General features: G+C 31.3%; 1 protein-coding gene across 9 annotated transcripts in view; it reads left to right on the top strand.

Annotated features, from left to right (window-relative positions):
• The first annotated feature begins 500 nt into the window (after positions 1–500).
• LOC106457554 (MFS-type transporter SLC18B1-like) overlaps positions 501–23552 on the top strand; it is a 32512-nt gene continuing 9460 nt past the window's right edge. For 3 of the 9 annotated variants that reach the window (XR_002610203.1, XM_022383547.1, XM_022383539.1), the window contains exons 1-9: positions 4347–4476; positions 7202–7443; positions 7882–8499; positions 9761–9856; positions 10819–10892; positions 12676–12823; positions 14868–14936; positions 17412–17502; positions 22609–22748. Coding sequence is in view for 8 of the 9 variants with exons in the window: in XM_022383547.1 (XP_022239255.1) it covers positions 7945–8499; positions 9761–9856; positions 10819–10892; positions 12676–12823; positions 14868–14936; positions 17412–17502; positions 22609–22748 (1173 nt within the window). In the remaining variant the exon portion in view is untranslated. The other 6 variants (XM_022383541.1, XM_022383543.1, XM_022383542.1 and 3 more) reach the window with 6 other exon arrangements.

Genomic DNA, 23552 nt, shown 5'->3' with positions numbered 1-23552 from the left:
GTTTTGTGTTACGGGGATTCGAACCCGCGACCCTCAGATTGCGAATCGAGTGCCCTAACCACCTGGCCATGCAGGGCCTAAATAGTATAGAAGACCGATGAACAGGAAAAGCGTTAAATATAGCTTGAGCAGAGGGGACATAACTGCGGGACAAGAGACAGGATTAGCCTGGAAGCTCTACTGCTAGAAGCCTAAGTTCATAGAAATCTCGTCAGATCTACATACATGTAATAATTTTGTTTTGATAATTTTATGTATTCACTCATATCATATATCCATGTAAAGTCCAGATAATAATAGTATGTAAAAAACATAATAATGATTTTTCATTATTCTCATTCGTGAATAATACATTATACACACGGTCATGTGAAATGCTGAAAACAGCTGTAAACGGGGGATTTTTTATTGACCGGTAGAGGGATTTCAAGAGGAGTGTCTGGTAGTCCCGGCTTTTAACAAAACACTTGTGGCTTACAACTGAGTAATACAAGAATACTATTCACAGTGTGCTGTAAGGTTTTAAACCTTGACTTTATTTATGATCTAGCAGTTAACACGCATACGTGGTGATTAGTACTGTCCAAAACCGTTATTCAATTACAGTAGCCCATATCGCCGATCATAAGGTAATTACAACATTTTATTATTGTACTTGTGTGTGTACGATGTAATACATGGTTGTGGAGCATGTTGAAGTCTCGTTTCGTACACAAACAGTATATGATTTTAGACTTTTATGAGCTATTGACCTAAATACTATGAGGATATTTCCTTGAACGTCTGGCTGTACTGGTATACAGTTACATGGAATGGTTAGAAATAGGTAAATTGACTGCGAAAATGTTAAACTTGCATAAGTTACTGTGGGTATCTGACTTTTATTTTTTAACCTCTTGCCAGTAACTTGAACGTTTATAGACAATAGTTGATAGAGCGAATATATGGTAAGTTAAGGCTGTAAATTTGGTAAGAATATTTTATTTTTTAGTGCGAAAGGAGTAAACCTTTTGCCCACAGAAACGGGCAGTGGGTAATACTGAATACCTCTGTCTTTCCCCCTTTAACACAACACTATGAGGAAAACTGGTGCCTCGCGTAACAAAAAAAAAATAAAAATTTTTGATTGTAGTTTTTTATTTTATAAAATTTAAAGACACTGTTATGTATTTAAACTAATTAAAATAGTTAAATGACTTACCTAGACTTATCATGTATCAAGCCAGGTACGTAATGTTATGAACGAATCTGATGGCCGTAGAGGGCGTTTCAATGATTGCAAAGTTAAACCTAAGTGGATTGAATTTATTCCACAATACACGATACCCACCAAACACCTCTAGTACAAAAGATACTTTGAGCCAAAAGGTCTGATCAAAAATGACAGACCAATCGACTTAATCTAGTAATTATTAAAACTCGACAGTACTCTAAGTGATTATAAACAAATGAGGAAATTCGCATACAAAACTTTAACACATAAATACTGCTGTATAAGATTAGGATCTCCGGGAGGACAGATCCATTGCCCAAATACCCTTCCCTTTGCAATGTATACTATCTACATTCTCTCCTTCCTTACACATATGGCGACGTCATCTGCACTTCCCGACTCCTAATTTCATTTTTTACATAATTTAATGAAGTTTAAAAAGATTTCTATGCACATTCGTTATACTCTTTTAATTATACAGAAACTATAAGACAGCTTTTCTCAGCCTTTTTGATACAAGGGACCGGTTCGCTACTTAACTAAACTGTCGTGGACCACTAAATTGCCAGTACAATGAATAACCATTACGATTTGCATATAAATGTTCTGTTAGTTCTTTGTTTTCGTGACTGTGAGGGATCGCCGCGGCACGCAGCCCGGTGATTGACAAATACTGTCTTAAGAACTGAGGCCATAAAATGTACAGAAACGGAGAGTGAGTAGCGCACCATCACGTGAAACACGTCACTTTGCTGTAAAATCGCGCCCGAACTTTGGAAATTAAAAAGTTATGTGTTTAATTACTAAACTAATGAACAAACAAGGAATGATTCGGGATGTGACGAGAAATTATTTTTCTGTTAAAAATGAAAGTGCAAATATTTCCAGTGGTGGTAGAATATAGATAAGTCAGTGGGTGGTGGATACTAGGGATATTGGTGGGATTTCTCCAGTTTCCTCTTTCATTAAATGGGGTATATATATACAGTCTATGTACTTTATGTCATTATTGGCATATTTTGGACAAATTGATAAAACATCAATTCTACAACCGTATTTCGTCTTAAAATCCCATCAAATATTTGAGGGATTTCTTGTTCACATATTGTTCATATTTACTTTCAAGATATACACAGTTTTATTAAGTGAGATGTTTTTAAGTCACGTGTTACTTACTGCTTTTTGATTAAAAAAAATAAAATGTTATCTAAATAATCAAGCCCAATGGACATGAATAATTTTATTCTTATGCACTTTCAGTTGCCACTAGGACATTTTGCAAAAAATAAACACATTTATTTTCATAATTTTTGTATAAAACGAGACAATGGCCCTCCTGTATTTAAAAACCAATAAATAAATTTGTTAAATTTCATAAACCTCTCACTATGCATCGTATTTGTACATCTGCTAGTTTATGTAAATTATTTGTTTCACAAATATATAATTCGCCACAATTTACACATTCTAAAATACCTTTCTTACGAAAATTCTTTTTTAAAGGCTGATTCAATAATCTATACGAATTTTTTAGATTGTCTTCGTGATAACATAATTTCGTAACCTTTCACACGATCTTTTAGTTTGTTTTAATTGTGATTCAAAAAATATACGTAAATTTAGACAACGAATCACTTCAGATGATATGATGTTCTGTTTACGTTTACTAATCTCTCTCTCTCTCTCTCTATATATATATATATATATAAATTTTCCTTAGTAAAAACAGTCATTCATATCAATTTCTAAACTCACTGATCTCTAAATCTTTTAATATAATTCAGATTGTGCCATTGAACTTAAAACTGTGTTATCTCTAGAAATCTATTAAATGAAAAATTAAAAACCGCAAAATGCAAAACTGAAATTTTGTATCTCTCCATGGACCCAACATACCGTGCTAAATTTGGTGAAGGTCCATAACAGGGGGTGAAGTAGTGGTAAAAAACGCCCATAAAAACCACAAAACGCAAAACTGAAAATTTGTATGGACTCCCGCATGGATCTAATGAATAAACCACTATACTTCAAGTAATATAAAACATAAAAGATTAGTTTTCGAAAAAAATATTTCATAATTTTTATGAAATATTTTTTTTCGAAAACTAATCTAAATAGATGGAGGTAAGAGAACAAATGTAACAGTACTTGAGTAATGTTAGTTGGAATTGTGCAACAGTAAAACTACTACTACTATGAACCACAAGAAGGACAATATATTAAACGGTTTATTTTTGAGTTATATTCTTAACAATTGTAAAAATAAACTGCTTTTTTAGAATAACAAGAGTAGTAAAATTAAAATAGTTTTGTTCAAAAGAAAAGTGTTAAAGAAATGGAAAAGAATGGAAAGTATATATAATCTTAAAATAATATATTTTAAAGTATATTTTAATATATTTAATTTTAATATTGACTGTATTTTATGTTTGTACATTGTGAAAAATTTGCATTTAATTTAGGTTATGTTTGGTTGAAACGTTGTAGTTGAACGTTTTTATTATAGATTCTCTATAAAATTACATCACAATTATCTATTAAATCACGAAACTGATAGAAAATCGATAAGAAAAAAACCGAATTTATTTATTTATGTTTTAGGGTCTTTTATGTATTATATGAAATTGTATTGAAAGGTAATCAGTTAGCATGTTCGTTAATACAAATCGAATTATCATGATGTTTGTTCTCATGAAAACAAAGACAAGTTTCTAAAATTCAATTGAAAAATACGTCCAAACTGATACCTAACCGAATGCCAATTGTCAAAAGTTTTGAAAAATGTTTTATATTTTAAGGGTCTTTATTTTATATTATCATATTATATTTTTTTTATGGAGTCTTTTCTGGCCCATTTTTTCTAGACTTTATTAAACAAAATTGTGTATTTTTGCGGGACCCTTTTGAATTTAGGGTCCGGAGCAAAATCATTTGTACTTAACAAGAGAAATATGATGTTACCATTTGTTTTTCTAACCCAAATGTTCCCGGCCAATCTGTTTGGCTCATGGATTACCTTAACACATCTTGAACTTCCTGAAAATTGGGTCGTCTCAACTTCCGCTGTTGAAGGAACTAATACTAGAAATACCACAGAGCTCTATGAATAATACAGTCGAGTAAGTTGTGTCACTAGTGATATGTATAGTGGAGTGATTTTGTGAGGTGAAGAAAGGAGTGAGACGAACAGTTTCACTATTTGGAATTTATATTGTATTTTAGAAGAAAGATGTACAGATACATACAAAAGTTGGCGTCAAAAGGTGAAGTATTTAGTTCTGAAATTTGCAAGTAAACTTTGTGTTAATATTTTGGAAAAAGGTATGGATAATTGTTTTTTACCACGAATAATAAGTCTCATTAATTGTGTTACTTGTGTTTAATAAAAAAAACAACACATTTTCGTTTTAAATCTAACTGTAAAGTCTTACGTATAAACTGTGATAAAGTCAACAAAGAATTAGATGAAGTTGTAACGTTAGATTTAAATTAAATAAAAGAGTAATGTAAGAGAGAGAGAGAGAGAGATGAGGCATAATTATATTTTATTTGATACTACCCGAGATATTATTAAACTATAATTAAAGGAAAACATTGTTTAACTATCCGAAGTCAAAGCTTCAGATCCAGAGAAAATCTGTAATATGATTAACATTAAAAGTTAAATAAATGACTAAAACCGGGTAACATTCTAATTTCTACTTCTATTAGTGGTTGTACAAGTAGTCCCTCTTCGAAGAAAAGCAGCTAAAAAAAAAAACGTTGTTGCACTTTTATGTGTTATCACTATCAATCTTCCTTTGCCCGATTTCCAACAAGTTGGAATTTTTTGTTTAAACTTTAACATTGGAATTTGGGTTTAAAACTACACAAATACCGCAAACGTGGTTTCGCGAAATTTTTATATGAGGCAACAATAAAGTTGTTAATCTAAAATTCAATATTCATGTCACTGATAGTAATACCCAGAACGTGTTTTGATTTATTTAACCAGAGATAGATGTGAAGGCATCAGGGTTTATCACTAATCACACTTAAATCCTTTTTATCCAACACTAGTTCTATGGATTATATTCAATCCTCTGATCGTTAGGAAGAAAACGTTTCTGCATAAAACTTCAGCTCTGGTACTTCAGGTAGCAAGATAGTGATCTCATGACACTAGTGTTAGCTGAGGATTCTGTGTTTAAGTCCTAGTAAGAACAGATTGCTTATCATCCTGATATGTTACATTGGTGTCCAACTATTTATTATACTCAATCTGAGCTGAGTTAAAGATGAATCAAACCATTTGTGTACATGCTTTTCCCTGCAGTTGTGTATTGTGTTGAATGTGTGTGTGTGTTGGGGGGGGGGGCAGTATTGGTGGCTTGAGATGTTATATGTTAGTGGCTTAAAATTCAAGTTTCTGTGTGTTGGCCTAAGGAGGAGGCTTATTTATGTGGGGGGAGTTATGTAATGGTCATGATGGTGAGTTGTGTGCTTGAGACAACAAATCAACCACAAATCCATGGACTAGTGCCAGTCTACAGGGAGATTTCAGCCAGTCTCCAAGATGGTTGAAAAAAATAGTTTTTTTCAGAATACAGTCATTGAAGTATATTGTTTTACAATTTAACTTAAAAGTGCTTTAAAAAGTTAATATTGTACAAAACAGTCTGTAAAGTTTTTGAATATGAACTAGCTTGATCTCAGTTGTAAAAAAGGCTGTGAACCACTGGGTTAGAGCATAAGTTTCAGAAAACTTGTGACCCTATAATCCTGGGTTTAGGCACTGGTCAGGGATATTTTCTAAACATACTGATATAATACTTTAATGTAATAATATTACATTTCTGGCTCATTCACAAATACTTTGATGGTCCTTTTTGAATTGAAAATTTTGAATAGAATCAGCTCTTATAGCTCATATATCATTATCAGAAAATTTAGAAATATTGCTTTAGAATAAGCTATCCAAATCTTTGACTTAAATAATGAACAACAAAGGTAAAAAAACTTTAAGAACTCAACTTGTCAGTTTTGTTTTGTATCATAATGTAAAGTATGCAAAGATAACTAGAAATATAATTTATGAACAATTTCTTAAGTTAATTCTATAAGAGACTAAGCAGGATTTCGATAAAGGTCATTTGGATGACCCATAGAAAAAAGGAAAATTAATTTACCAATAAATAGATTTAAAAAAAAACAAGCTTTAAAGAATATGAAAAATAATGGTGATATGGATATTGTTAAAATGCATAAAAAGTAAACTAAGGCCAAGAAATGTTATGAAAGTGTTAGTTCCAAATGCATTTTTCTTAATGTGTGCTTTAAAAAAAACATGAGTAGTGTGAAGGTAAAGTGAAGTGTTTTTTTTTACTATATATCGTTTCTGAGCTTGCTTTTTTAGCTGCGGTATAGCAACTCGTAGCATAGCTCGAAGTGTTTTTTTTTTTCAAGTACAATCATTTAGTTCATAGCTCTGTCATCTCTTGACTGATTTGAGATCTAATTACAGTCCTGGGCTCAGGAGGTCAAACCCTTTTGATTGATGTATTTGATCATGCCTAAGGTCTCGTAGGTTAATTTATTCTAATCCTGCCTCAAAGAATTTCAGTTTGAGTGTAGGCTGGTAGAAATCCTCATGGGTAATAACATTGAATCAGGTATATGTATGTCCCACACTTGATATTGCTGGTGCATAAAAATATAGCCAATAATTAAAGGGAAAAAAAAAAGGTCTCTTAGATTAATTTACTCTAATCCTGCCTAAAAGAATTTCAAGTGCTGCAGCTACTGAGGATTCCCTCTTGTTTTAGTTTTGAAATACTGTAAACTCCAACTACAACAGAACTGAGTTGGAAAAGTTTTTGAATAGTTATCTGTGCTATTTACTTTTGTACAGTAATAATAGAATTTATGAAGTGTTTGGTTATTTCAATACTTATAAGTAAAAGTTGAAAGTAAATTGCATTTCAGTTTGATATTTTGTATTATCAACAGATTAAGGCCTACTACTGCTGTCTGGCACTCAAGTCTATGCAAATATCAACATATGATTCAACCAAACAATGAAACTGATGTTTCCTGAGGAGATGAATGTATCAACTATTGTTCCTTTTTGTTTGTATGTCAGTAATGGAGACCTGCACAGGGAAGCAATAGAGAGGAAACTTGGTATTCAAGAATTGTGGAGGGCTCTCAAGTTTCAGGTTTATTAAGCATCTCTAAGTATATGTTGTGGGGTATGTTCACAAATATTTAGCTTCAAGATAGAGTTTGATGATGATAATGTTTTGTGACAAGGATTTCTTTTGAAAGATAAATTTATGAAGTGTTTAATCCAAAAGTTTATCTAAAAATATTTGATAAGGATTCAGTTATATAATAGTTAGAGTTCTTAATTATAAACCTGTATCAGTATAGTAACTATTATTATTATTAAAATGTTTAAAAGAAAGATTAGTATTTTCCTAGAAAATATAGTTGATTTAAGTTTTTATTTTATCTCAAAGATGATATGCAGGGACATCCTAGGAGGACTAGATGGTCTTTTGTCCATGTGTTACATTATGAAAGTTTTAACATCTATAAAAACTCATCCATGCCTTGTATACGTTCTACATTTAAGTTAAATTAAAATATGATTAGAAAATGGAATTTAATTTTTATTCATGTGATAGGGTGGAAGACTCGGTGAAATTGGCTACCCATACACCAAAATGTGTCCATAATCTTGTGGAAAAATGTCTGTAAATTGTGGTAACAGTGTTTCCAGTGTGTCTGATGGAGAAGGTGGAGAGAACCACTCTTCTGCAGATAATAGTCTCTGTGACATGTACTTTTCTGATACTGAGGTATTGGTTGCAAGAGCAGCACAGCAAGATGATATATCCAATTATGATTTGGACCAAGGGGATTTCCAGTCTGCTTTTAGAAGAGAATCTTGCCCAGATATTTCAACAGTGGAATCACCACTGCAGGGGGAAGATTTTCCAGACAACTCTCACTCAGCTATGTCTACAGTAGAACAAGGCCTTGCCAAAGATCATTATCATGTTGTGTTTAAAGAAGGGCAGTTTACAAATCCAGCTAGAACACGAAAAATTAGGAGGATTCGAAGAGGAAGACTCAGAGAAAGGAACTTAAAGTGGCCTTTGACACCTAGATCACGGTCGTTTGAAAGAAAACAACCAGTTAGCAGCTCAAGGAAGCAAAAACTTATTCTCTTTTGTCTGTGTCTAGTTAATTTTACATCTTTTTTGAGTATGTCAATCATTGCTCCATTTTTTCCACAAGAGGTGAGATTTAAATTATTTTAGATGACAACTTCTTTTTTTATTTATTCAAGTTTAGTTCACAGTTTGTTTATAAAAAATCTTAGAATTGCTTATGTTTAACACCTTGTACAGGGTCAACACCATCTGCCATTGATGTGTGATTGGTTTGTCACACTTTTTGTGTACCATATTATGACCCTGTACGTATGTGTAGTCTTGAACTGGTTTTACTTACTAGTTAGTCTTATATTATATAAACTTTTTTTATTTTTATCTTTCATGTTAATTAGGAGACCATGGTGGGCCCCATTGGTACACAAAATTGGGCATGCATATTATACATTTAAGCATTGTTCACCCAAATACATTTTGTTTTCAAATAGTCTTACAATAAAGTATGGGGCTATATGATCTAATTTTATTCAAAACCTAATTGTACTCTCTGAACATACTAAGTTTTGAATGTCTACAAGGCTGCTGTAATGAGCTACCTGCAGTTATGTATCTATGCTGCTTATTGTTGTAAACAACAATATGGCAGTCTTAATATCACTGAAAGGGCCCGGCATGGCCAGATGGTTGGGGCAGTTGACACGCAATCTGAATGTCTCGGGTTCGAATCCCCATCCCACCAAATATGCTTGCCCTTTCAGTTGTGGGGGTATTATAATATAATGGTCAATCCCACGATTTGTTGGTAAAAGAGTAGCCCAAGAGTTGGTGGCGGGTGGTGATGACTAGCTGCCTTCCTTCTAGTCTTTCACTGCTAAATTAGGGATGGCTAGCAAAGATATCCCTCATAGCTTTGTGCAAAATTCAAAAACAAACAAATTACTGAATTTTTTTAAAATCCCAACTAACATTATGAAGCTAGTCTTTTGAAGTCAAATAAATTTGCAGTTTGTTTCACCAGATAGAGTAAGTAAATAACGATGGTTTGGAGAAAATTGTGTACCCTTTTTAAGTACTCTTCAAGCTTCACAGACTTAACATGGGCTAACATAGGATTCATTCAACTGCTAACAATATGAAAAATTCATTTTCCACTGGCATAGAGCCACAACTGAAAGTGCTAATGGGATGTACTTTTTGTACTTTATGCATATTCACTATTGAGTTTGAGATTTTATGGATTTAGTATTTTTTGTAAGGTCCATATCCATAAAGTTCACAAAAGAAATATATATATATGAATAATTCTTAGATGGAATTGTTTATTTATAAGTTCTTGTAATGTTATCAAGTCATCTCCATTTTTTTTTTTTATGATAAATACATGTAGGCTTCAGCAAAAGGAATGAGAGAAGCAGTCAGTGGATTTGTCTTCAGTGTTTATGCTTTGGTCATAATGGTAACCTCACCTGTGATTGCTAAGGCTGTAAGTAAAGCAAATTCTCTTTCTACTGGTGTTTGGATAAAAAAAAAACTTAAAAGAATAATTTGATTTGACAAAAAAGCTAAAACTAAAAATTTATCTATATCCAATAGGCCACGAGGCCTAAGTTCTCAATATCAGTGGTGCTACAGTTTTCTGTTTGTTGGTTGTAGGCTTCTTGATATTTATTGTGAGGTTGTGTTTTTATTCAAAGTTCATTCTCAGCCTCTCTTTGTCAGTTGGGAATAAACTTCTAATAAAAAAAAAAAGAATCTTACAATCAGTATCAGGAAGCCTAGAATCAACAAAAAGTAAAATGTAATACAGTCAGTGTTGAGTGTCTAGGCCTTGTTATCTATTGGACAGGTTTAATTTGACAAGTTCTTGTTGGCTTTATTCAATTGAAAATACTATAAGGGAAATTTGTACATGTGTGCAAGTAAAAATGTGTAATGCTTTTAGCAACTTAATCTTTTCTAAAAAAAAAATAAAAATAAAAATATATATGAGTATGAAGAGGTTTCATGGATCATAACATTATTAGGAAGAAACCAAATTGATTTAATTCAGCTTTTTCCCTTTAAAGTTTTTACAATTGCTTACCAATGAGCTATGTACATTGTACAATGTTGTATGTTTTTCTTTAACTGCATTTTTTCCTTTTTGTTTCTAAATATACTTCAACAATTTAATGTATTAAGTAGTATGGTAATGATATTTTTTTTTATATACCACTATGAAACAAACATCTGTTTGTATTTCAACAATTTAATGTATTAGGAAGAAGTATAGTAATATATTTGTAGTTTTAGTTTTTTTTTGTTTAAGTCTTAATGTCTCAAAATCAGAAATTGCCAAGTTATTGAAGTGTTTTTGTACCCGAGTCTAGGATTTGGAATACATTTGGTAGTGTAAGTATATGCCCTACTTCTATATGTAATAGTATATTTATTATACTTTCTTAGCTTCCTATTGTTGGAGTGAAATTTACTTTTCTAACTGGAGTATTTTTTTCTGGAGTCAGCAACATTCTCTTTGGGTAAGTTCTGTTTTGTATGTACAATTTGAGCTAGAGCTATTAAACGTAATATAATCATCAACATTAATTTTTTTTCATTTTGATAAACATGAATGAGGATAAACAATTAAACTGAACAGTTAATGTAGACATTTTGAGTACTTTGACTAAAAGTTGAGCCAGGTTCCATATTTTTGAATAGTTGAGAACCTTTATAAATGTAAATTGAAATTTTAGTCATGTTTTAATATTGTTACATCTCTGGTCGTTTGTTAATTTCCGGTATAAATTCTTCCCAAGGAACTTCAGCGATACAAGTCCTTTCTTAAATAAAACTAGTTTATTCTTTCTCGTTACAAACTTTGTAATACACTTAATTTCCACAGTCACTTTAACTTAAACACATGCTATAATTCACAACAATTCACACACTTTACTTATGGTCACTACCGCTCGCTTGACTCAATTTTTAACAAAAATAGGTAATCTAAAACAGAAAAGAAAGGAACCAATTATGATATTGAATACAAGTTACCGTAGTACTAGAAATTTATTTAATTTATTAATATTGTTACGACAGCGGAAGTCAAGTGACGCTGGTAACACGTGATGAGTTTCTAAAAGGATCGGGGAACCTCACGCATATCTCAGTATTTGCTAGACGCCCTCTTTTTTAGTATATAAGCCCGGCAAATAAAGCGGAGATAGAATTGCAGATAGATAGATAAAGAGAGATTGAAGATAGAGATTTTTTTCTCTAGTTTATCATTGGTAATTTTATTCATTTACATGTAGTCACTATAGTTGTAGTTATGACTAGATTTATCAGGATGGAGCTTTAAAATATACTTACTCTTCACTAGCATTTGGCAAAGATCATTATTTTAAAGTAACAGAATAATTGATACGATATCTGTTTGCCCCCAATTTCTTTTTATACTTCAGATAAATTTAAAGTGTTAAGAGATAAGGATTTGGCTGCTGGAGAGATTAAAATATTGACTACTTTTTACAGCAATAGTGTAGTCAGTGAAATATTTCAAAATGTCATAATACTAGTTAAATTAGAAAGTGTTTGACTCTCAAATTACCAATTTGTTTTTGACATCCTTCTTCACCAGTGGGGTCCATGTATTGTATAATATTGAGTCCGTTTATGTTTTTGACAGTTATTTCATTGAAATAAAAAAACTGACTAAAAGAAATATGGGTGAAATACTTGTTTTCTATGTAGAATACAAGGATACCCTAGCCATAATTAATTTGAATTGTAAGACTGATGCTATTATTGTTCAATTTTTCTTGTGACTTGTATAGCAATAGGGACCCTATAACTAATAAATCCATGAACCCACAAGCAATTTAATTCATAAATAGTATTAAAAATCTGTTTAAAAAGATCAGGGGTGATTGGTAATTCTAGGATTTAATCTTCATCTCCAATAAAACTTCATTATATGTAGACTCCAACATGAAGTTATTTTCAATTAGTTTGCTTATAAACTGCTGTTAAAATTATATGAAGGATATTAATACAGTTAGCAATTTGACAGGTCATGTGAACTGTAGTCCTACTTGAACTTGTACTTTTGTAATGCTCATGCAGCAGTTCAAAATATACTGTTTTTTCATTCTCTGTAGCTGCAATTTGGAATCGTAGTAACTAATTTTTTTTGTCATGTCAATTTGAATATTTTAGCAAAAACTGAATTTATAACCTACACTCTGTGTGTGTGTGTGTGTGTGTGTGTTATATATAAAGGATGTGTAAGTTTTTTCAGAAGTAAATAATTTTGTTTTTTAGGTTGTTAGTATTGGTGGAAAGTAACATTGTTTTTCAAGTGTTCTGTTTTGTGGTCCGGTCATTTGAAGCTCTTGGCGCAGCTGCTTTTACTACTGCTTCATACACAATTATTCTTGAAATGTTTCCAGATGATGTTGGAACAGTGTTTGTAAGTTTTCTTGAGCAATTATCAGAGTATAATATTCTAAAATATTAGTTTTTTTAGTTGATAATCTTAATTTTATATTAGTTTTTCCTGAAATCAAAAACTGATACGTGAATGAAGGAAAAATTAACTAAGGTGCAAAAATAACAATAATAATTAAGATTTAAGAAGAAAACACCTTTTGTATCACTTTATCTAATTAACATGATGATACTTGACTTTGTTTTAAGCCTATCATGACTGCATGGTGTGCACCTTTTGGGTGTTCAGTGTATGTCTGCATATCAAATTTAACAATTTCTGGAAAAAATGCCATTTTGGCATTATATAACATTTATATAGTGTATTTCACTTACAAAATTTTGAGACTGTTTCAAACATTTCTGTAAAAAATGCTATTTTAGTATTATATAACATTTAGTTAGTGTGTTTTACAAAGAAAATTTTGAGAATATTTCAACTTGTATTTCTGCATATCACTGAAGAATCTCACCTGTAAACAATGTCTTTTTTTTTTAAGACATTTTCCTTCCATTCCAAGGTATAGATTTATATTTGCTAAGAACTGTCATTTGTTGGAAATATAATGATGCATGTCTTGTTTTTCTTGTCATCTCCTTCTCTTTCCATGGTTTAATTATTTTCTGATGAACTAAGCTTTAAAAATAGCCATCCAGCCCTGAATATGTTCAAATTAGTATAACCAGATATGAATTTGTACTAAACTTATTTCTAAATCCTGAACTGAAATTGTGGACTATGATATTGATATTTCCAAAACTTAGTCTTGAACTACGTCATAATTGATATAAAGAGATCCTCTTTTCTTATTAACTTACCACTAACCCATAAACTGTGTTTTACTTCAGTTATCAGCCCTTATAATGATTTTTCTTGTTGTTGTTGTTTTTTTTTCCTGGTAAGTTACCTTTTCCAAAATGTTTTATGCCATTTCATTGTTTTTATTTTCTTAAGAGAATATTTTACCTGCTACCTTCTTTCTGTAGAAGAACTTATCTGCCCTACGTCTCCTTTCTGTTTGCTGTAATTCTTTCTCTGACTGTTCAATAGATGTTTTGGTGGATCAAGAATTTTTTATTCTACAAATTTTGCTTCTGTATACATTTTGAATAATTATTATAAACCTAAGTTACCCTACTAACAAAGGAGGTTTTGAATGATTATTCTTGTCGAACAAATGATGTACTCCACTCGCTGCACCTCACTTGGGGTTAAGCAGTCTCATGAGACCCAGAGAGCAATTTTTCCCTGTCCAGATTTTGATCTTATAAGTTGTCACTTATCATCCAGACATTTGACATTAGATAGCTGGAAATTATTCTCTGTTAATTTACTTGGGCCTGTGTGATGGAAGTCATACTGTAGGTTTTAGGAATCTTTTCCATTTCTGTTTTTTTTCTCTGATTCTGGTCATGCTTATTTTCATTTTTAGTTTTGATTGATGTAAGTTAAGAGCCACAAGTCGCATTGATTCTGCTTATCCATGAGCAGATTCATCTGTCATTGAAGGTTAAACTGTAAAGATTAGCCCAACTAATGATGGGAAAAGCTTCAGTAACTAGACTGGTTGGTTGAAGGTTTGATGCTATGAGATAAGATTTTTGTATAGCATAGGAATAAAACATTTTGATTAAATGGGGAAGAAAAAATTTAAAAGCATTACATTCTAACTTAGGAAATATGAATGTTTTTTTCTTGATTGTATTTTATTTTCCTTTAAAGTTAAACTTTAAAACACAAAGTTTGTGAACATTTTATATGTTCAATGCACACTTAGTTTTTCTTGAAATAAACACAAAATCAGTTTATTTTGACTGATGTAAACATTAGCTTTACTAACAGATTTTAAATGTAAAGATTTTCAAAGAAAGTATGGTTTTTTTCATACAAAATCAAATGCCATGTTTAACATACTTTATCATACAAAATACCAAGAAAAATATTTTGTGAAAGGTATGTGATGTCTAGAATTTGGAGAAGGTCATTACTTTTGGAATATTAATTCTTTTATGATTGAAATTTTCAGGGTTTCACGGAGACTTTTGTTGGAGTCGGATTGTGTTTAGGTCCTGTTATTGGGGGAGGTCTGTATAGTGTAAGTTTTTCTTCTATATGTTACAAAAGTGAAAGGGATATGTACGATTTAAGGATCATTGCATGGTAGGCAATTATAACATTAATTATAAATGTGATTTGTTATAGCATAGGTACTTACCAATGTATGGATTAGTAATTGTAGGAATATTGGTACTGTTACCCTCACCCCCGTGTGTATGTGTGTATCTCTGTGTTTCTTTGCACGTATCTCAAATTAATAGACCGAGGTACACGAAAATTTTACACAAGATGGAAAGTCAGTATGGGACAGTCCTCTCCAAATTTGATCTGGATTCTGGATCACTTTGGAGCATTTATTATAATGGGGAGATAGGGCATTTTTGCTGTTTTGGGTTAATAACTCTGTAAAGTGTGATCAGATCTGTACCAAATTTCCTGAACACATTAAGGTTGAGACACCTCATTACACTACAAAAAATTATCCAGATCAGTGATCATTCTGGATCTGAGAAGAATTTTCTGAGTATTAAATGTGTAATTGGACGTTATCCAATATAAGTGCATGCCATCTCGAAAAGGATGGCAGGATGAATCTTTGCAATCCATCTCATTGCTCTTGTTAAAGATTAGTAGAGAAATGCCTTAACTCTCTTGCTTTGAGCTCAGTCGATTGGACCGAGTTTGTGACCCTAAATTGACCTTTAGATTTTCCATACTATAACTTTTAGTATCTTTTGTGTATCTTCACAAAATTTTGTAAGCTTTCAGTAAACATAAGTCTTTTGTAGACTCAAAATCATAATTTTTAAGGAAATATTTTTACAAAACATTTCCCTGTGAGTGTATGGAGTGAAAGTTTTTACTGCTCCGAGTGCAAAATAATTTTCTTGTTAAGATTAAAAATACTTTTTTGCCATCTGAAGATTTTGAAATTTTATTTGCATAATCTCTAAAACCCTCTAAATAGATTTTGATCGTTTTTTTTTCAGTAAAACTTTATTTCATCTGTTATTTTCTCGACCCTAACACTATACATCTCATTAATTTGACTGATCTCATAACCACCATATATAAAAAAAACCTAAGTTACTCTTTTTTCTTCTTTCTAGAGTGAGTGCAAATTGTAACAGGAAACTACAGTTGTTTATCCTAAATAGCTTATATAGTGAAACAGTATATATCTGTTTCTACATAAATGTTATTGTTTTATTTCCCTTTGAACCATATCTAACTAATAATCCTGCCACACACATTGAAAATCACTTGGCAAGTGTTTACTTCACATTACCTTATCAAAATACATAATGCACAAACTACTTGTGAGCTTCTGACGAGCATACTTCGTGAAGAACTTTCAATATCGTATGTACTGTAACATCTAACCTGATAAGTTGGTAATTTTACATTTTTATTGGCTTTATGATAATAGATAAAGAATATACATGAAACACAAGAAATTTAGTACTGATCTTTTTTCTGTCAACTGTCGATGAAACTTAAACCTACCTAAGAACACAGATAAATAACATGTGAAAAGTAGACAATGTCCTATGACTATCATAATTTTTCTGGATTTCTAACTATGTGGTAAGAGACATTAAAAATTCAGCTAAGCTTGTCAGTGTGTTTCCCATGGGAATAAAGTTTGAATTGGAAGTAAAATAAATAATTCTCAGTACAGAAAACAATGTAATACAATACTTCATTTGATAGATTAAAACTTTGACTTTCTATTGGTTGCAAATAATATAAAATGTCAAGAGAGAACTATTGGTAATTTGTTAAAGAGAGAACGTGATAGGTGGGTGTGGTAAGTGGGTCTGATTTTCTATTTTATGGCTCTTTAAACAAATAAGATTGAAGGCTATAAAAAATTGTACTTTCTAGAGTAATAGTTATATTATGAGTAATTTATGTTAAATTCTTTAATTCTCAGAGGAGTGGTAAGTAAACTAGGGAAGAAGGAAGACCTAGAGAACAAACGTCACAATTCTCATACTAGGGGAGAGTGAGGATTGTTTGAATATTTTTTTATAAAAAGAATTAAGAACTTAAAACTTGTATACTATTTAAATTGATTTATTAGCTACATTTTGTTTATTTGTATACAATGAGAACAAAGTAGTTGAATTAAATTTTGAATGTAACTCTGTAAAAAGTCATGCCTTGTGCACTTTGACCTGCCTGTGGTGAGAGGGTTAAAGAAAAAAAAAAACTGATTTATTTCATTGTTGTGATAAAAAATAGTTAATGTAGTACTATGCCATTGCTATGTTTGGTTGAGATGCACCATAGCTGGTAGTACTTTCAATGAAGGTTGCTGTAATTGTATAGATGGTATAGTTAGATGAATGGGTCTGAATTGATTTTTTTTTTCCTATTTTGAAAAGAAATGTATAAATGTCCAAATAAAATTATTCAAAATTGTATACTTATTTTAAATATATGAAAATTATTGAAATCAAGTCAGTAGCGATGTTCTCTGTGAAAACTTTACTTTGATGTTAAACAGCTTGGAGGTTATGGCTTACCTTTCTACATCCTAGGATCTCTTGTCATAGTGAATATTCCTGTCTGCTGGTATGTAATGGGAGATTTGCCAGGTAACTACTACACTTTTTCCTTTGTGAACATTTATGTCTGCCTGTACACCATGGATATTTTTGCCTGGTTGTTTTTTTATTTTATTATAAAACTTTATGGGAGAGTTGACAGATAACCATTTGTTTTTGTAAGTATATTTATTGTCTAGTACGTAATAGTTGTTGTACAAGGTAAGCATTAATCTTTGTCATTGTAATTATTTTTATGTGCTGGCCCTTATGAAAATTAACTTCAGTTTTTAGGTGCATTGAAGTTTGTGCTTAAATCCAGTTTTTTTAAATATATATATATATATATATATTTCGGGGTCTGAAATTTGTGTTGTTTAGTCAGCCCTGACCAGCTAGGCCTGATGGCCGATTAGAATAGCAAAAACATTATTTAATTGGCCACGTAAGCATTCTTCCTATTCTACCTTGTCACCAAACATGAATTTGCTTACTTTTTTCTTAAAACCATAGCTATGTTTTTGTCTCACGAAAATATCTTCTTTACCTCAATCTGACAAATTGAACCTCTACCCTTCCGTGGATTCCTGGCTTATTTTGAAACATTATGAAAAATCTCTCTGACATCTAAGATGAAAAATAGAGATTCCTAGAGCATGTGAATGGTGTGCTCAATCCAAATGAAGTGTGATTAATACTAGCATCCCTTTTGGTCACTATTAAAAGTGATTTCAAATCACATAATTGTTTGAGTTTGTCTAGATTAATATAAGAATAATTTATGTTTGAAGAATGATATAATCAAAAAACTGTTGTTTTCAAATACAGCAATTGATAAAATGAAATTAACATACACATACATACAAACATTCTTGGAGTTACAAGTTTTGTAAATGATTGATTAGAAATTGTGAATTTCAGATCCTGATGTATACGTTTTGTGTGTATAGAAACATGAGAAATACTTAAAAAAACCTTTTTATGCTATATCACTATAATTTAACTTGTAATTTCTAGACCTTTCCACCACCACCTTATTTTATGACTTTAAAAAACACAAGGAAATATAATCACAATAATAATCAGAAGTTCAACACTGTAATAAACTTTAACTAGATAAAAATGCTTTTGCATCTTCAAATTTTTCTTGCAGTGAACAGCACTAGATATTATTTATTAAAAGTATTTTTCACTTGCAAAGTGATAGCTTATGATGATTAGGGTAAAAGAAACTGTGTATGAATTTTATGATACAGGAAAGGTAGCCTGGTGGTTCTACTAGATACCGTAAAGGATGATGGACCTTGAATACAATGTTATACGAGATTTTTAGATAAATGTAATATTATAAATTACCTAAACTTAAAGTTCGAAATTACACATTTATGTTGCTATTTCAAACAAAATGTTCTTATACTATTGTAATACTTTACTCTTATATCAGATGCTTATTTTTGAGACGTTCTTTCTTTATTATATCTAACTTGCATAGTTGCTTTTGACAAATAAATGACCGGTCATTCATGGCCTTTTTTATATTTCTTTGTCTTCCTTTGGGGTATTTAGTTGGACCCGAGTTAGCCTAGCTTTGGACAGTACTACTATCACTAGGCCTGACATAGTAATGTACGTCAGTGTAACGTTATAATTTAGTAATAAGTTAATTCAAATAGTAAAAGGTAAGCTTTGGCTTAAGCTAAGTATTGTATATATAAATAATATGACTAAGATAATGTTTCATATATTATATTCATTGAGATGTATTAAGAAACTTTGGTGCTGAAAATTCTTGCCACCAAAATGAAGTATCCTAGCATCAAACTTTCCTTGCTACTTTTCAACACACCACTTCACAACAAACTCTTTTCTACAATCTCAGCTTACCCCAAAATGGTATTGCTGATAGATACAATCTTTGGTCCAAGTTGTAAAGAGCAAACTGGTCAATGCTCATTTTAGTTTTACAAATGAATAAATAATTATTTCCATGTGTTATTCTTTAATTTGTGGAAGATTTTTAGAATTAAACACTCAATCCCCGGACTGGATTCGGGTAGTGCCCAATACATCTCAAGGCAAAAGAATTGAATGTATTAAAGCTGTACATAAAATTGTATGAAAGGAGGCTTACAATTCCTAACCTTCTAGTAACTAATTTGGTTTGTATGAGTTGCACATCTACAGACCAAGCATTTCAGGCTGAACCTCTGTCACAAAATGGAGTCCATAATCACTCTCTTGATTTTGTAACATTTATTGTGGAAGCAATAAATTTATGTGTCCAAGCAGGTAAGCATTCAGAATGTATCAGGAATATTTAACAGACAACTAACAGATATTTCCATTTTACTGAGGATGTTCATGCTCTTCTTCAAGCTTATGACTCAATCTTCAACATATACCAGGGTATTTGTGCACATGATTCTGAAGTATGGGTTTTGGTCTCCAGATTATTTCTCATTATTTATATTTGTGAAGCTTGGCTTTTCCCTTTCTCTACTTACACTTTTCCTAGACATGCTGTTTTTCATGTCATTTGACTTTCTGGAACTCGTTGGAGGTCTGTGTGCTGCCTCATTTGTATTAATATCTCTTATTCCTCTTGTTTTTTTATAGGATTTATCCCCCTTGGAGGGTATATGTATCCCTGTCTTCTGAAACTCTACTTCTTTTTCTATCAGTAATGTTTATAACCCATGCACTTATTTTACTCATGTGAACTTGAATATATTGACCTCTATATTTGATAACCCCTTTTAAATTTTTGGGACTTCAGTGCACAACACTTTTGTTGGGGTTCGACTCGTACTGAATCCAACAATCAACATTTAGAGAATTTCCTTGAGGAAGTAACTAGCTCTCCTTAATGATGGAATGCCCCATTTGAATAAATTTCCATACTTGTAGGATGTCAGTACTTGATTTTATTATGATCTCCATCTTACATTGTGGTATGTGGACTTGGCATATTCATCCAGGTAATTTTGGAAGTGACCATTTTTCTGTAATCACTTTTATCACTATGGATCAAAATGTGCTTTTTACTATTGCATGTCATTACTCTGATACAAATTTTTGGTCTATTCTGCTATTGTTAATTCTGCTTTTCACATTATTCCTCTGGAAGCTGGCTTTGCTGGACCTTTTGTTGAAACATTTCTCCAAGATGTACAGCTAAATTCACGTTCATCCTGCTCTACATACTTTACAGCATAAGGCATCTTGGTGCATAAAACTTATTTCACTTTGACATAGGAGCTATCATTATAGTCGGGTTAGTTTATCACATTTCATAATGCCTGTGCTAATGTCAAATGTCACATTTGAATTTCCTAGCAGACTAGCTAGTGACACTTCCGAAATGTTAACTGGATGTTATTGTACATATATTCAACGAATTTGGAGTCAGATTAAGACCGTTTTTTTTGTTAATCCAACTGATTATATCATCTTAAAAGGTATATTGTTCCAAAATAATCTGTCATCGTGACATTTTCTTTCAGTACAAAAACATACACAAACTGCTTTTACATGCCAGTTGACATTGTTAGTTTGTGTTTAGGTACAATATTGTTGCAAGAATGCTTCTTTAATGACATTCAAAACAATACTGAATGTGCCTGTTACCCTGTAAAGTTTTTTACACTTTATGGAACATTAACAGTTTAGGTTATAATTAATTACAGTTAATGTGATGATTATATCATGGCCACAGTTTTGAACATCACTAATCTCTAGACATTACATGGGTAACCTAATAGGAAGAGAAGTCTAATAGTGATTTAATAGTCTTGTGGCAGCATGCATGTCAATTAGTATATTTTTACTATTAATATTTTACTTCATCACTCTTCAAAAAGTTAATTTTGTGCAATAAAAATACAGGTTATAATAATATAAGAAATAATAAAACTGTGATCTAATTGTAGGTTCACTCAGAAGCTTGATATTTCGTATTTTTCTGTAATAAAGTGTTATTTAAAACTGACATTTGGTTGAAGAAGAACTTTATGGTAAATGTAAGAAAAATATGAATTCTTCACAGATGTTTAAATCCAGTGTAAAGAGGATCAAAGATACCCACCAAAGCAGGATTAACGAAGTGTTTTTTATAGGAAAAAAATTCAATAATAAATAATTTCTAGCCCATCATTAGTGGACTTTTTTTTTTTTCTTCTCATATTAGAATTGACTCTGTTTTATGATTTTAAGAATCCACCTAAATGTACAGCCTGTCTGGCTGTTTGGCCACAAGTTTATTGTCCTCCAGTTATCATAACTTTTTTAATAACTTACTTTATGCACAAAATTAATGATTAAGAGGTGAATTAAAATTATAATCTGTCATTTGTATTTAAATGAACTGTAAAATTAAGTAACCTGTTGTGCAAACAAAACTTCACTCTCATCTAGAAAACGAAAAATTTGGATTGTGTTTTAGAGTATATATGACAAAGCCTGTTCAACCCTTTTTGCCCAGCTGTACGTTTGTCCATGCGTAATTTAATTGCCATTATATAGACAGGAAAATATTTAAATATTATAATTGAGTAAAATCAAATGAAATAGAGTGTATAAAATATACTATAAATCGTAAATAAAACTGACTTAGTGAAACAGACTAAGTTAAGATTACACAAGAAACAAAACAATTTTATCTGTTTTGATATACCACATAAATATTAAGTCCTTTCTTGATTAAAAGTTAAGAACCAATAAATGGGATTCTTCATAGCAAAAACTTAAATACTGAGATACATTTATTTAGTGTCTCATATATTCCATATATATATCTTTCATGCATGCATTTGGGTTCACACAAACTGCAGTTTTTGTTTATTCAATAAGTACAGTTCTTTCTGTAATTGCAGGTGCTACAATAAACTCTAGTTTATTTTGTCAGTTTATGTAGAAAACTGCAATTAACTTACTACTGTTTATTTAAATATCTGCATTTACCACAACAAACTGTAGTTTGTTTGTTTTTACTTAAAAAAATTTGTTTGGGGAAATGACTGCAGTTAACTTTCATAAGGGTGTACCTTGTGGGTATATCTCCCATTTATTTGTGGAACCTGTGGACTTTTTTTGTGGTGTGTTATTACACATGAAAAACTGAAACAAAAGTCTTACTGTTTTATGTATGTTGCATACTAGGTAGCAATAAAACCATAAAGTCGGAGTCGTATAAAAATTTACTGACGATCCCTTCAGTAATAGCTGTATGTGTAGTGATCATTGTCTCTTCACAGTCTCAAGGATTTCTGGACCCAACACTTGAACCTCATGTTCGTCAGGTATGAAAGTTTAATACAAAAATTGCTTTGTGTTCCTGATAATTGGAGTATGATAGAGACATTGTTGTAAAAGTTTGTTTTTAAGGAAGGAAAGTAATGTAGACATTATACTGTGTTTATCATAAGAAATATAATCGTGTAGAAATGTTCTTATAAAGAGAAAATACAGTGCCAAAGTAGTAATTATATTATTACATGAAATATAAGTTAGAAATTGTATATCTTTGATGTAAGAACAAAATATAGTGTAGACATTGTTTCTTGTGTTTCTTAAAAATAAAACCACAGCAAAGAATTTTGTGCATCTTCTATAATAAGAAAATACTTTTTTACAGTTGTAAGGAAAAATAATGCTGTCATTACATTGTATATATTAATGTTTTAAATGTAGTGTACAACTGTTTTCATACAAGGACACAAACAATTGGTTCTGTCAACTAAGTTTTCATATTTAGCAGAAAGCAAGGTCAGTAGTAGCCCACAGAAAAAGTATAGTTGAAATAATTGCTGATATGCTTTTGTTGCTTGAAACGTGCATTTAGAATTTAGCATTAAAAATACTACTTTCATTACAGTCTTCCACCAACTTTATAACTTAATCAGCTTTATACAAATTTCATTCAACCTTATTATAATTACTAATTGCACCTTACACACACACACACACACACACACACACACACACACACACACACACACACACTACTTACTTCTCTAGTCGTCTCTATTCGTTAGTTACTTCTTTAGTACTTTACCTTTACACTAGTAGTGGTGGTATGCTTACAACTATTATAGTATTAACTA

Source organism: Limulus polyphemus, unplaced genomic scaffold (assembly GCF_000517525.1).
Source record: "Limulus polyphemus unplaced genomic scaffold, Limulus_polyphemus-2.1.2 Scaffold345, whole genome shotgun sequence".
NCBI classification, from domain to species: domain Eukaryota; kingdom Metazoa; phylum Arthropoda; class Merostomata; order Xiphosura; family Limulidae; genus Limulus; species Limulus polyphemus.
This window is presented reverse-complemented; position numbering and strand designations above follow the sequence as displayed.